The 15,818-nt window shown below is 40.2% G+C and overlaps 1 protein-coding gene across 2 annotated transcripts in view; it reads right to left on the reverse strand.

Moving 5' to 3' along the window:
- The window catches only part of adcy2a (adenylate cyclase 2a), a 65,483-nt gene extending 50,277 nt beyond the window's left edge, over positions 1 to 15,206 (reverse strand). Inside the window, exons 1-2 of one of the 2 annotated variants that reach the window (XR_015713648.1) lie at positions 14,820 to 15,126; positions 6,829 to 7,026 (exon numbers count right to left, since the gene is read on the reverse strand). Coding sequence is in view for 1 of the 2 variants with exons in the window: in XM_087813278.1 (XP_087669404.1) it covers positions 6,829 to 7,026; positions 14,820 to 15,206 (585 nt within the window). In the remaining variant the exon portion in view is untranslated. Of the gene's footprint in view, positions 1 to 6,828; positions 7,027 to 14,819 lie in introns of both variants that reach the window. The other variant, XM_087813278.1, reaches the window with a different exon arrangement.
- Between the last annotated feature and the right edge of the window lie 612 nt (positions 15,207 to 15,818).

Genomic DNA, 15,818 nt, shown 5'->3' on the forward strand with positions numbered 1-15,818 from the left:
GAGTCAGTAAACACGACAGTGGTCAGTGTGTTTTCATTCGAGCGGCGCGAGGATAAATGGCATCTCGAAGATCAATTTAACAAGATGTCGCAACAGTTAATCTAGTGAAGAACGTGTTTATGATCTACTTCATCCTTTACGACTCGCCGCGAATGATAATAAATGTCCTCCCGGGAATGATTCACTCGCAGACTCGTAGTCAACAGACGAGGTAATTTATTACAATCAAAGTCCTGCTCCAAAATATATATCCCGATCGAGGCGGCAGGAATATAAACCACCTTTTGAAACAAGATTAATTGAGATATTAAAATGATGATTTTATGGCGTGTCAAACTCATGGTAAATATCGCGAGTGCTTCCAGAGCGCATACCGTCTACTATCTATAGTACAAGCGCTCGCGATATTTACCTTGAGTACTTCTGGTTTATAGCTCTCGTTATTCCTTTAATGTCTGCCACAAACAATCGTAAAATAATGACTCGTTTAATTCTTTCTGGAACAACAAGATGAAGACAAATGAGCTCCAGTTGCTACATTAAAATGAACAAACTTTTTTGTCTATAACTCTAAAAAGATACAAATTACTCTGAAAATAATCCCCAACACACTAAATCGACATGAGGGCGTGTAGAAAATTAGTGAAATTTAAATATTGGGTGAACGATCACTTTAAGACAAGGGCTAAAGAAAATTTACATTTATCAAACCGTCTATAAGAAAAAGTTTGATTGTGATTTTGTCTTTTCATTCGACTCACTATATATCACTGCATCTTGATCATCCTTCATCAGAAACTTCCATCCAAAATCAATGCATTTTAAATCTGCTTGACTTTTATAGGAAAGTCTGCATAATCATAATTAATTTTATTTATAAACAACTTTAAGGACACCATACAAACATTATGATTATAAAACAACAGTTAAAATCAAAGTAGTTTTCAAGATAAAACGTTTCTTAAAGAAACTATAAAACAAGGAAATTATAAAAACAAGTGATTACAGTGAGTAAGCAAGTTTAAAAAGATTAAAAAGTGTCAAAAAAGAGTGTGCCAATGATACGAATGTCCGGTGGGAGGGAGGGAGAGAATCTATTGTTATCATTTATTTTAAACATTGAGGCCTTTATAAGTCACCATAGAAACAAGAACATTTTTCTACTTTGATTTTAAGACAACTGCTTGACGAGCCACATATAATGACGCTCAAGTGTTCAAGTTTGAAGCATGTGATCTAGAGGGATTCAAAATGGACCGCCTGTCAAAATTAGAATTTAATAATCTACCAATTGAAAAAGAGAAATAAAACAACTTTACTTTGTAAAATTTGTAATCATCCTTTCTTTTCTCTTTTCTATCCAGCTGTGAGTAATTTACCTTCATTCGGCCCACGCCGTCAGCTACTAAAACAAGCAGGCCTTGTTCCTACACAACAACATTTATATCCGGTTACGTATGACAGAAGCTCTCCTGCTGCCTCCTCGGACAAAGGGCATCCGTCCCTAATTAGTTTAGAGCAAAAAAAAAACAAGCATAAGAAGAAGTGGTGGAGCCGGCGGTCCGTGGACTCTCCAGCTAATCACCGTTTCATTCTCTCGCTCCTCTTCGCTGCACTCTTGACAGCACCGAAAGCGTTTCATTAGCGGAGACCATTACTTTATTCCCCTCCATTGTGGAGCCACAGAAAGAGAAAAAAAAAACGTCTTCTCAGCAACCGATGGGTTGAACAGGCCAGACCACAGACCTGAGGGCCTTTCTAAATTATTGATACTCGATTGGATTTTCCACGCATGTGCGACTGCGATTACTTCAACCGAAAATTGGAAGAATTTAATCAGAGTTTCCAATTAAAAAAAAATATTTAGAAGGATGAATAACTGAAAAACCTATATTTGGTAACAAGTATTAAATGAAAGTTGCAAGTTATTCTTTCTAAAGATTATTTTTTCTGTGTTTACATACTGAACTATTCGCCTGACTGAATGTAGGTTAATGCTTCCCAATATTATTAACTAGTAACTTCATTGTCATGTCCCATTTTCAAGGACTTTTATTTTGTCGATTCTTTTCCTGGTTTGTTTCCTCTTAATCTTGACAGTTGCAATACGTTTGTTTTCAGTGACAACAAAAAAATGGCAAAATGTGAAATCTGTTGTTTGCGGTATATTGAAGTTGAACCAGAGGTTGTCGCCTGGAAGAAGGGAAGCCACGAGCAGGTCGACGGGATGGATTTTATGAGCTGCAGGACGAAGCCCGACAGATAATATCACAAAGCAATCCACACAAACTTCAATATCACATTGTCTTCACAGCACTTTTATACATGACACAGTGAGGGTCCACCCTCCGGACCTCCTTGGTTTGACTCGGTTCTTGACACTTCGCCAATACTGTTTTCCCATATCTCAGTGTGTATGTGTGCATGTGTAAGCTTCCCTATTCTCCAGTTGGTCCCTATTCTAAAATCGGACCAGAATCTAGGATGTCTGTGATTCTGCAGCTTTAACCTTTTACGCCACCACAGGTAAAGCACCCGCTGCTGACAACTGCTGTGTATCTTGTTTCTGTTGGACCTCTGACTTACCATATTTCCCACACTATAAGGAGCACTTAAAATTCTTTAATTTTCTCAAAAAATGACACGCCTTATAATCCAGAGCGCCTTATATATTAACATTACCTGGTGGGTGACTTGTTTACAAACACTTTCATGACGCCGACTGAGCCGACACGCCTCGGGCTGGATTACGTCATTGCCTCATCACGGGGTGGGATTTACGACGCACGTCACATCATGGCGGACGGCTATGGAGTGATATTACTGCCACCCGTTTGAGCGAGTGTGTCTTGGTTGTACACTAAAAAATTGCGCGTTCAACCAGTCATACACGTGCGTTCAACATGTGCTCTAGCCGTCATACACGCGCTCAACTTCACTGCTGCTCGATCAACACCAGTCTTGCGCGCTGCTGCTGCTGCTGCTTTAAACCTTTTAAACATCATTTGAATATCGTTACCATGGGACTGAACAGAGTTTTCAGAACGCTTAATAAAGTTTGACTTTAACTGACTATTTTGTTGACATTCCATTTAGCACAGCTTTACCTAAACGTCAAACGTTTGACGCCTTATAATTCCGTGTTCCCTATTTATGAAAACAGTTCTAAAATAGGCCATTCATTGAAGGTGCGCCTTATAATCCAGTGCGCCTAATAGTGTGGAAAATACATTAGTTAAGTTACCCCACTATACCCTTCAACAGGTTGTTTGCTTTTCACCTCTACCTCTACCAGTTCTGTGTAATTTCTCCCCCCCCTGATCGTACATGACCTGTACTAGTTTTGGACTCTCAGTCTGATCTCAGACTGATCAAATCCGACCTAGGTTGAAGGTCGCCAGAAGTTGAACCATTTTCACGCATTCCATTTGTATCATCTTTCTGACTTCTTCTTATTGAGCTGGATCTTGGATTACTGCTACTAAATATTTGGTTTTGTAATTTAACTGATATGAATCACATGTTTTCCAACGAGGAATATAACATGACATAAATCATCCACATCATTTTGGATCAAAATGAAATCAAAGCGTAAATAATTTGACTGAAGTCTTGTGTAATGAAAAAGGGCTCAGAAGGTCGGACCGTTGTGCTGAGGTAAGAAACTTGTCAACACCTGTGATTTAAAGGATCGCTAAAACTTATTCTGCTGACGGAGGAAACACTTGTCTTTCATCGAGGGTCACACGGAGGCTCTTCACTCCTGGTTTTTAGAGAGTGAGACATTTTGAGAGCGTGAATTAAATCCATGACTGGAAGAGAAAAAAAAGATTTCGTTGAGCTGAACTGCAGTGTTCTCGCTCCATTTACCGAGTACCCAGAACACCGTGTTGATGACGACCACGATACCTTAATTCTCACCACGTTGAAGAAATTTGAGATTTGAGTACAGCCCGTCCGAGACGAACAGCCGTTCGAAGGTTGCCGTAGATAATCGCATCCGAAACTCATCTCATTTTCCAGCAGCACCTCATCAAGCAGAAGGTGAATTCAAAATCCAATGTTAAATAAAGCAGCACAACAGTGTCCAACGCTTCCGAAGATAAAAGGTGAACCAACGGAGATTTTGAGAGAATATCTAAGTAAGTAAGTAATTAATATTTATTTGTATAGCGCTTTTCGAGACCAGGGTCACAAAGCGCTTAAACAATCAAAACAATACTCAAAAAAGTACATACTTTAAAGATCAAGATAATACTGAGAACAACACAGGAATTCCAGAAAATCAAGGAAAAGCCTGAACAAATAAAAACGTCTTAAGATGTTTCTTAAAGGAGTCAGTAGATCCATCAAAGAGAGAGGAAGATGGTTCCAAAGCTTAGGAGCAACAGCCTGGAAGGATTTCTCTCCTCTGGTCCTGATGTGTTCAGGAACCATAAGTAGATTCTGATCCACAGACCTCAGAGCCCGAGCTGGGGTGTAAGGCTGGATCAGATCAGTGATGTAAGGAGGAGCCTGACCATGAATAGATCTGAAAGTAAGAACCAGAATTTTAAAGTTGATCCTGAAAGAAACTGGAAGCCAGTGAAGAGTTTTACTACTACTCAGCTACTCAGCTTTCCTTTTCAAGAAGCAGCAGAAATGTGAGGGCTCTGGGGGGGAACTGCGAGTACGAATCCAGTTTTTCCTCTCCGGATTCAGCTGCCAATCAAGCATCAGTGAGGTACAGCTTCTCTGTCGTCTTCCTCCAGAACTTGATGTAATCTGGGAATTAATCCCGGGCTTCTTTATTAAGCCGCAACCGTATGGTAACAATGTTTCAATGAAACGTGTCCCACGCTTCACTCATTAAGGAACATATGAAAGCGGCGTACGGTGAATAGAGCGAGGACCAAGACGGCGCTCTCGTAACAAGCCATCATGAGCCGGCAGACGGCGAAACCACATAGCGGCGTGTCAGTCCACAATAGCGTCTCTCTAGGTAAGTGTTAATTAACAAGGCTAAGATGGTGCCGTGTGCGAGCGGTAATGGCATAATAGTGTGACATTTTCACCCACAGGAAGAAAGGAATGAATAGAGCGGCGTGTGATTCAGTTCATCCCAGAGACGAGCCGACGTGAGGAAGGATGTATTGGAGAGAAGGACCCGGTGGGCTTCTTTTTTTCTCACGTTTGTTATTGCTGATGTTCACGGATCATTTTACACGTGCAACCGTGTGTGTAACGACTCGATATAAAGATGTGTAGAACGCAACATATCAAGTGTCCGAACCATTCCACGTCCTGACAATTGACGTTATTGCAGAAAATAAACTAAAGCTACCTTTGCAGAGTCTGACTGGTTTGATTAAGATTATCTTTCTGTACTATTACGATTCTTGAGTTTTGTTCTGTCGTTTCAATAATGTTTAAGCGCTGAGGATTTCAAAGACTCCTTAAAACTCCACTAAGACTCCTCAAAACAATCTCCAATGAACAGGAATGTTGTGTTTATAAAGTCAAATAGCTTTCAATGGAGCTACAGTGAAAATCCATACAAGTAGATACGATGATAAACCCCCTTGAAATCCTACCTCAATCCAGATAAAATCTAGGAATGATACCAATGACTTTAATCTTATTTCCAAGCCAGATACTTCTTACAAATCATAAAGATAAATTCCTTAATTCCCAAGTTATGCCGTCAACAAACAAACTCATCAAACCTGACGAAACTAGGCTTGAAATAGAATAAGATTTATCTTAAAGTTTTTATTTGGAATAAAGAGAAATAATGTAACAGGACTTCATCATAAAGTAATGACAAAAGGAGTCTCAACACAACAAAAGGATTTATCATAGCCTCTCAATTTAGCTGCCTGCAGTTAATACAAAACTCTGCAGCGAGAATTCTGAGCCGCTCTAGTAGAAGAACTCACATTTCTCCGAACCTTAAAACTCTTCACTGGCTGCCAGTTTCTTTCAGGATCAACTTTAAAATTCTGGTTCTTACTTTCAGATCTATTCATGGTCAGACCTTTTATCGGTGATCTGATCCAGCCTTACGCCCCAGTTCAGGCTCGGAGGTCTGTGGATCAGAATCTACTGATGGTTTCTCGCACACGGTTCAGGACCAGAGGAGAGAAATCCTTCCAGGCTGTTACTCCTAAAGCTGTGTTTGATGGATCTACTGACTCCTTCAAGAAACATCTTAAGACATTCTTATCTGTACTTTTCCCTGATTTTCTGAGACTCCTGTGTTTTTCTTATTTCTCTTGGCCTTTTAAAGCATGTATTTTTACTGTGTATTGTTTTTGATTCAGTCAAGAAAGGTGCTTTAGAAATAACCTTTACTTTACTTAAGGTCCGCAAAACCTCCATTAATGGCTTTCAGATGTTTTAAAAATCGCAATTTTCATCCCAATACAATTGGTCGGTTCTGTGACAGAACCAACAAAAATATAATTTTAGGTCAGCTTGCTAGTTTTTACGCAAACCTTCTTCTTTCCCCGAGTGTTTGACCAACAATGAGAGATTATTAAAATATAGAACCTTGAACAAGAAAAGCAACTTTCAAATCACACTGACCTCAGCCTATGAAGTTTGACAGTTATTTCTGTAGAACTAAATGGTATCATTTTTAAAATGGTGCCAGACAGAAGCCAGGTCTCGCGGGTCAGACCAGCTGCATGCGTGCCATGTCCAGCGCCGGTTTAATTTGTTGACCCGCCTCTATTTTTAGCCAACAGCTAAATATAACAGTGTTACCTTGGTGTTGTTTAAAAACCACAGCCCGGGCTAGTAGTTTTTCATTTGTTATCACACGTTAAGTAAATGTACTTTTCTTACCTGATCCCATGGGCACACGATCCCACCGGAGAACATGAAAAGGTAACCCATGGCAACCAGGCAGGCCCAGATAACCTGGGAGAAAACACGCAGAAGCTTCTTGAAGATTGACTCGATGCAGACCAGCACGAACACTGCCAGGAATATAGCCAGCGCCGTCGGAACCGTGATTACAAAGGCCACATGGTCCTCGATGTTCTGGAATGGAAAAAAAGAGAAATCAGACCAAACATGTTTCCCGGCATAACAACAGATCATTTCAGCTCAGTGTGTGATTTCTATAATACAGTGAATACAATTGTTCTGCTGGAAATGTTTAAAAGGAGGAAAAATATTTCATGTTATATTTTCTTATCCTAGAAAATAAAATGAAATAAACAACATATAATTCAAGCCTTTTTTTAATTAGCGTTTGTTATTTTTAGTCTTTGTCTTGTATGGTGCCCTTAGTCCTTGTTACATGTGCTTATAAATACATGTTTTATTACCTTTATTATTATTAATATTCATTATTTTCCTCTATAGTCTTGAAGTTAAATTATACAGTCAAATTTGTCATGAGAAATATATATATATACCCACATATGTAAACCCAAAAATGTATATTATACACAATCACTGTTATGTTATGTATTGTAATTGCTGAATTCAAGAAAAAATGAAGTGTTTATGTCACATTTAGTCCTGTGTTTTATTGTCTTTTTATACAATCTTGAAATTGATCTTCATAAAACTGGTATCTCCAACTCAAGTTGTTAGGAAAATTTCAAATCTTATATACAGTATTTTCAGTAATAAGCCAACAAAATAAGTTAAAGAATCTCAAGGTAGAAGTAGTTTGATATCTATCAATCCATCTGTATATGCCAGCATTATGCATAATTGTGGTTAAAGTATAATGCTAATATAGTGTAAGTAAGTAAGCAAGTAATATTTGTAGAACGCTCTTCTAGACCAGGGTCACAAAGCGCTTAAACAATCAATACAATACTCAATAAAATAGAGGAGTAAAAGGTCAAGACAACTGCGAGAACAACACAGGAGTCTCAGAGAATCAAGGAAAAGCCAAGAAAGGGATCTTGGAAATTGGATTAAACAACAATAAAATTGATAATCAGGAATCAGGTGCTCTAGTCATCATATACATATAATGTTTATATATATATGACATCATTTAACCACCTTGTTTGATCCGGCATGAACTCATTCCGATCGTTCTTGACATTTAATCATTTATGAAATTAATTTGAAAGCGCCCCAGCAGTCCTAGTTTTTCCATGCAAAAAATAAATTACTCTTCTCTGATTTAGAGACACATCATCAAGCGAATGTCTGGAAATAAAATTGTAATCCCGGTCTGCAAATCATTATCATTAAAAAAAAGAACAAACAGTTTTGACTGATAAATTAAATATCAGAAAAATGTGTCTCGCTTGAATGAAAAGTGAAAAAAAGAGACAAGCTGACACTCTCAGAGGTGAAGAAGTGTTGCTCTATATCAAGTGCCGAAGTTGACGTTGCATCTATTATGGATTGGATGTTGCCATTCTGAAACACTCTTAGAAGCCCTGGTTAATATTTCAGGACACTCCGAAAAAAAAGGTGCACGTGGAGCAGCGAGAGGTTTCTGCCGTCGACCCGTCGGTGGCTCTAACGGTGTCAGGAGGGAGGACGAGGTCAGGCCCACTGATATCTTAGCTTCAAGCTACATCGCCTCAGAGACGTCCAGAACCATCGCAGTCCAATTAGAACGAGCGTTCCCTCCGAAACATTCCCATCTGATTAGATCAAAATCGGTCGTATCCGTGCTATTGGTCGGAGGCCAGAATTTAACGCTTTAATCAGCATCTGTCAGACGCGAGAGCGAGCGGCCGAACCCAGCTCAGTCTTACAAGGAGGTAAGAGCTGTAAATATCAAGCGTTAGCTTAAGGAAAAAAAAAACTAAAAAAAAGAGGTTATCTACAGTATTTTAACAAGGTTTATTTTCAGGATGGGGATCAAGATGGGTTTTATTAATAACAACTAGCAATTAATACAGTTAAAACAGCACTGTATTGATAAATACACACACAAGTTTATTTATTTTTAATCATTGCCTTGCAAATCATATTTTATGTTTTACCATATGTCTCGGTGTTATCTTATATATTTTATTGGGTATTGTTTTGATTGTCTAAGCGCTTTGTGACCCTGGTCTGGAAAAGCGCTTTATAAATATAAATTACTTACAAATAGTTAATTTATGGTTTATATAGTTGCAGCTAAATGAACATTGAAATCCAAAAAAAAGTTTTAAGGAATTGTTTGTTTTTTTGCTTTGAAATCATATTGTATTTTAACGCCGTTTATTTATGGTATATTTTTCAATAAAGTGTGTGTAAACAAAAAATAAGTGTATTTTTTTTATTTAGATCAGATCGACTTTAGTAATAATCATAACAATAAGGTAAATCAACAATAAATATAAAATATAATAAAATAATGAATTCACGGTTAACAATTATTCACAGAGTTTGTTGATTTTTGTGTTGAAATTAAATCCAACGAATGACTGAGGACGAGAGGATACAGTGGACTCCAGCTGCTTTTAAAGCTGATGTTTGGACATATTTTTGGTTTTAAAACAAATTAAATCAGTTACGACTTCATCAAGAGTCATGTGGTCTGTAAATTCTGCAACACCAGAGTCAAGTACTCGACAATACTACAAATATATACTTTTAGAGTATCACAATATATAGTATCGTAGCCCCTGTATCGTGATACTCACCCCTAATGTTGAGGCACAAGAAAATGCTTTCAATAACAGACAGGGTGGATGTTTGAACTATAATACTTATTAAATTAATCACAGTTATGGACTGATAAAATAATGTGTCTTCATCACTACTAGTTGATTTACTTGAACCGAGAAAAATGACACCAAAATTTGGCGTCGTCAACAGAACACATCCGAAGAGTAGCGATGACATCACATTCACCTCGGCGCGCACGAGCTAACGGGTCAGCAGTGAACCGGGCCCGGAGCCACAAGTCCACATCGTGATGAATCTCAGCCAACAGCACAAGAGAGCAGCAGCACTAAACACGAATCTCGTGGTACCTCCAGCTGCCACATGGGACGACAGTAAAAGAAGAAAAAAAATATATATATATATATATATATACCGTATTTTCCGGACTATAAGTCGCAGTTTTTTTTCATAGTTTGGCCGGGGGTGCGACTTATACTCTGGAGCGAGTTATGTGTGAAATTATTGACACATTATTACCGGTATATCATTTCACATGTTATTTTCACACTAAACCGCAAGAGGGCGCTCTAGGCCTGTGTTGATAATTTCGACGTAGAAGAGGAAGCGCCGCATCTTCTACCTCCGGAGTTAGTGGAGTTGTTTAAAAGTGACACAGAGGATGAAGATTTCATTGGATTTTAGTTATTTGGAGTTACACGGATGGTTTGGTAAACTTCTTAGCATGTTATTTATGCTATAGTTATCTGAATAACTATTAATATGTTATGTTAACATACCAGGTTCTCAGTTGTGTCATGTAACGTAACGTACAATTATTCAGCCTGTTGTTGCCTCTATTCTAGTTTTATTTTAAATTGTCTTTCAAGATGACATGTCTGTTCTTGGTGTTGGATTTTATCAAATAAATTTCCCCCAAAAATGCGACTTATACTCCAGTGCGACTTATGTACGTTTTTATTATGCATCCTTCTTTATTATGCATTTTATGGCTGGAGCGACTTGTACTCCGGAGCCACTTATAGTCCGGAAAATACGGTAGATCATTTTTTTTTAATATTGTTAAAGACAACTGGAAAAATATATATTGATTAAAAACAAAGACAAACCAACTTCAGCAAGTGGAATATTAAAATGTAAATTTTACTCTTTTTTTTCTCAATTTCCATGTTTTTTTAATTCATAACACAGATGTTCCGTCTCCATATTAGACAAGTGAGGAATAGCTTGACCTGTGTTGACAACATCTCGCGGCTCAACTTAATCACAAAAATAAAAAAAAACCTTCAGACTGATTATTCCAGAATGAAAAATAAAAATAATGATGATGGAGGATAAGGCGGTGGGTGGGATTACAGCGGGCGACGGTGGGCGTTCTGAATCTCCCGTGTATTCTCCCCGGGTTATGTCAAAACGAGAGCTTTGCAGGCAAAACATCTGTGACGTGGATGGAAGACCTGCTGAGTCACGCTGTTTTTTTTTCCCTCAGTTTTTGGCTCCGTGGCATCTATTTATAACTGGCTGTAGCGACAGCGGGATGCCTTTTGTTTTCATTACGGTCAAGTCACGTGATTATTTTGTCGGTAAAATACAAAAAGGCAGGCCATTTTGAAACATTGCGCTGCACTAATGAACATGTGTATCGCTGAATATTCAACTGGTGGTTCATTCAATCTTCTCCACAGGTGTCTGTGGAACACACCCACAGCGTTATATTTTCAATTTCACGCTGAATTTAAATGTACGAAAGCGTCAGCAAAATAGCATCCACACACTCTTGCTCTCACACTGAGGGGAATAAATGAGAAAAGGATGTTATCTGATGGAGGAACTATGCGATGCTCCTGAGTTGATGATTCCAACACAATTTCTTCATCTGATTCAGTGTTTTTTCTTGATAACAACAAACTAAACTCAATTAACTTTTTCCATGATCCTCATAGAATTCTTCTTCTGTTCATTCTGGTGGGAGAGATAAACCAGAAATGTGGTCTTGGTTTCGCCATCAAACGACATGAAACCACATTAGATCAAGACATGATGGTTCAAATAAAAATCGCGATGTGGGATGAAGACACATATTTAAAATTCAATTATCATTCCATAACTGTCACTTATTTAATAATTAAATAGTTCAAACAGAGTCCGTCATTGAAAGCCCTTTCTTATGCCTTAGGGTTATGGATTAGCAAGAATCTGGCGTTAAGATAAGGATCACAATTCAGGGGCACAAATACAATATATTGTGATAATGTAGTAAAAAGGATACATTTGTAGTATTGTCGAGTACTTGACTCTGGTGTTACAGACCACATGACTCTTGGCGAAGTCGTGAAACCAAAATATGTCCAAACATCAGCTTTAAAAAGCTGCTGGAGTCACTGCTGTATCCTCTCATCCTCAGTCATCGCTGTGATCTCGCGGAGGACATAATGACTGGTGCCATCTAGTGGCTTGCGGTTGAATTGTACACCCAAAAAATCAACTGAATGAAATGAATATTGCATATTTATATATATATTTATGTACATTTATTTATTGTAACACATACATTACTTATCTTGTGACATATGAAGGTGTTTAAGCAAAGATAAAGAACAGAAGGTATTGATGTCAACAACTTAAAGTGACATTAAAGTAACAGGTTGGAAAGACTTTGGATTATAACAGCGTCTTTTCGTTCCCTTGAACCAGACTTGAACTTCCTGTTAAAGGCCGTTTGGTAAATCGACTGCCAACACTTCCTTAGATATTGGAGTGCTCATAAAGACATACTTTACAGTATATAGTTTTAACTGTGTATTGTTTTTTGATTGTTAAAGCGCTTTGTGACCCTGGTCGCTCTAGAAATAACAAATACTTACTTAAAAAACACACCAAGTGTCTGTAAACCATCTACAAAAAATACTTTGGTCATAAATCCATCCTTTTAATTTGGGGTGGTTGAACCTAAACACACCAGGAAAACCTCGTTAAAGCGAGAAGTTAGTTCAAGTCCCAAAACCATTAAACCCCAAAATAAAAAAGGGAACAAATGACAGACTTGGCCTGAATAAATACATTTTTATGGGAACCACAAGCAAACCGTGTGCCACATTAGAAAACCCCCTCTTACTTCCCGAACACTCCATTTTCTACATTTCACTCCTCTGGAGAGTTCACTCCTCCCACCTTTCCCCCACATCTCTATCTCGTGTGAGCAGTCGATGCGGAGGGACAGGAGTGGATGTGTGGAAAGCCACAGAATTTGTCTTGCCCAGAGCAGAGCTCCAAAACAGCAGTGGATTTAGGTCATCCAGCCAGCACGATGACGGGATGATGGGATGGGGATAAAAGGAACGGGGCTGGAGATGAAGGAGGGGGGAAAAAAATGACAGAGACCAATATGGATAGAAATAGCATAAGATGATGAATAAAGAAAATGGGGAGCGAAATATCAATGGACCAGAGAGATGAAAAAGAAATAGGCCAGAGTTTTGACGGAAATAGATTTTAAGTAGATTATTTTGGAGTTTAGCAAAAATGTTGAGAAAAAAGAAAGCTTCGCAGAGCAATATATCAAAGCCCCGGGAGGTTAAACCGTGAAACCTCACGGGGGAACACAATCAAAACATCGTATCATCATGAAAGTAAAGCCACCAAACTTCACAGATAAATACAACAAAGCCTCGCTGATACATACCACGAAGCCTCACGGAGTCATTCCACAAAGCCTCGCGGAGTCATATCACAAAGCCTCGCTGATTCATACAACGAAGCCTCGCGGAGTCATTCCACAAAGCCTCGCGGAGTCATATCACGAAGCCTCGCTGATTCATACAACGAAGCCTCGCGGAGTCATACGACGAAGCCTCGCTGATTCATACCACGAAGCCTCGCTGATTCATACCACGAAGCCTCGCTGATTCATACCACGAAGCCTCGCTGATTCAAACCACAAAGCCTCGCTGATTCATACCACGAAGCCTCGCTGATTCATACCACGAAGCCTCGCTGATTCATACAACGAAGCCTCGCGGAGTCATACCACAAAGCCTCGCTGATTCATACCACGAAGCCTCGCGGAGTCAAACCACGAAGCCTCGCGGAGTCATTCCACGAAGCCTCGCGGAGTCATACCACGAAGCCTCGCGGAGTCATACCACGAAGCCTCGCGGAGTCATACCACGAAGCCTCGCGGAGTCATACCACGAAGCCTCGCGGAGTCATACCACGAAGCCTCGCGGAGTCATACCACGAAGCCTCGCGGAGTCATACCACGAAGCCTCGCGGAGTCATACCCCGAAGCCTCGCTGAGTCATACCCCGAAGCCTCGCGGAGTCATACCCCGAAGCCTCGCGGAGTCATATCACGAAGCCTCGCAGAGTCACACCAGAAGCCTCGCTGATTCATTCCACGAAGCCTCGCGGAGTCATACCAGAAGCCTCGCGGAGTCACTCCACGAAGCCTCGCGGAGTCACTCCACGAAGCCTCGCGGAGTCATACCAGAAGCCTCGCGGAGTTACTCCACAAAGCCTCGCGGAGTCACTCCACGAAGCCTCGCGGAGTCACTCCACAAAGCCTCGCCGAGTCATACCACGAAGCCTCGCAAAGCCATAACACGAAGCCTCACGGAGTGATACCACAAAGCCTCACAAAGTAACACCACAAAGCCTTGCGGTTTAACATTAAGAAGCCTCATTTGTACCACATTAAATCTGTTCTAGGTCAGCTGAACTGAAATGTATAAATGAGGTTCACTAGAGTAAAATACGCACTGTTGATTTTTCAGAAAATGAAGCGATTTTAAGTGGGCCATTTAGTCTGAAAAATATGGTATGTAGTCGAGAAACTTAGTACGATCTCGTACAACAATCAGATTCAGAAAGATTAGTTCAAGAAGAGTTTAAAAAATATTTTTCAGTAGCATAAGAAGTGGATTTGTACAAGAGAACATCTCTTGGCGTTTGTTCATTGGAAAAAGAAATGATGGAATATGATACCAGGAGAATAGTATTACTTTATAATAACTTATCCTATTGAAGTCTAGATTTAATAGTATACTCTGTCAAAACTGGCTTTGACTTTGTTTCTGATCTCAAAGCACTTCACACTGAAACGGTTCTTCACTGAACTACAGAACAAACCCCGAGTCCCTTATTCCCCCCCTCTTTTATCTCAACCCATCTCCTCGCATTAGTGCCGCGATAAGGACCACATGCTGTGAGAGCGAGTGCAGGATTTGTTGTGGCGCTCACCAGTCCCGAAGCGAAGAAGACGGTCAACAGTGCCAGGCAGGCTCCCATCACTATGATCAGCAGGAACACGATCAGCGGGTGCTGCTGGCTCATACAGTAGTAGGACTCGTACAGCCAGTCGGGGGATCTGCTCCTTCTTTTCACGCCTCCTCTGCCCGCCTGCCCGGACTCCCCCGACTGGTACAGGATGTAGCGCTTCCTCCTTATCGCCTCCTGCCACATGGATCTCGGAGCCGAGAAGGGAGAGGAGGTCAGCTGGGAGCCGGCCGAGGAGTAGACGGCTGAAGTACTTTCCACCACAGTTGAGGGGCAGTTGGTCTCCTCTGCCCTCCTGCTGTTGTTGTTCCTGTTGGGGACCATGATCTGGGAGCCCCTGTTCCCCTGCATCACCCCCGGTGTGTCCCCCTCCACCACCACCACCACCACCTCCTCCTCCTGCTCCTCCTTGAAGTCCTTTAGGCGGAGACAAGTGAACGCCGGGTCTGAGTCGGAGGCAGCAGCGCTCGCTGGCTGGAAAGTTGAGCGCAGCATCCTCGCCGCTCTCCTCTTGACAACATGTTGGAGCGCGAAGTGAAGAACAGAAGAAGCCTGGGTTTCTCTCTGGACCAAGAAGCAGAAGAGGGAGGGATGTGACGGGCGAGGGGAGGGAAGAAGGATGAGGGGGGAAGGGGGGAAGAGAGGAAGGTGCCGCAGCAGCAACAAGGGAAGGGACAAATTAACACGATGCAGGAAAAAAATGGTTTTATTATGATTTATTCATGATTTTTTGGGAGTAAAAAAAATTATATTTAAAGAGTTAATTCTCCTTTTAATGCTGAGGTTCAGAGGGAGTCGAACAAACATGCGTTTATCATAAAGCAACAGAACAATAAGATATAAAAGAAACCACGTTAAAATAAAAGAAACAACGGGAGCATAAAATGAATAGAATAAAAGGAAAAAAGAAAGTAAATAGATAGAGGATTTATAGGTCTATCTAATCTAATCTATTTAATAAAT

The sequence above is a fragment of the Callionymus lyra genome, chromosome 17 (assembly GCF_982586985.1).
Source record: "Callionymus lyra chromosome 17, fCalLyr1.hap1.1, whole genome shotgun sequence".
In the NCBI taxonomy this organism is placed as follows: Eukaryota; Metazoa; Chordata; class Actinopteri; order Syngnathiformes; family Callionymidae; genus Callionymus; species Callionymus lyra.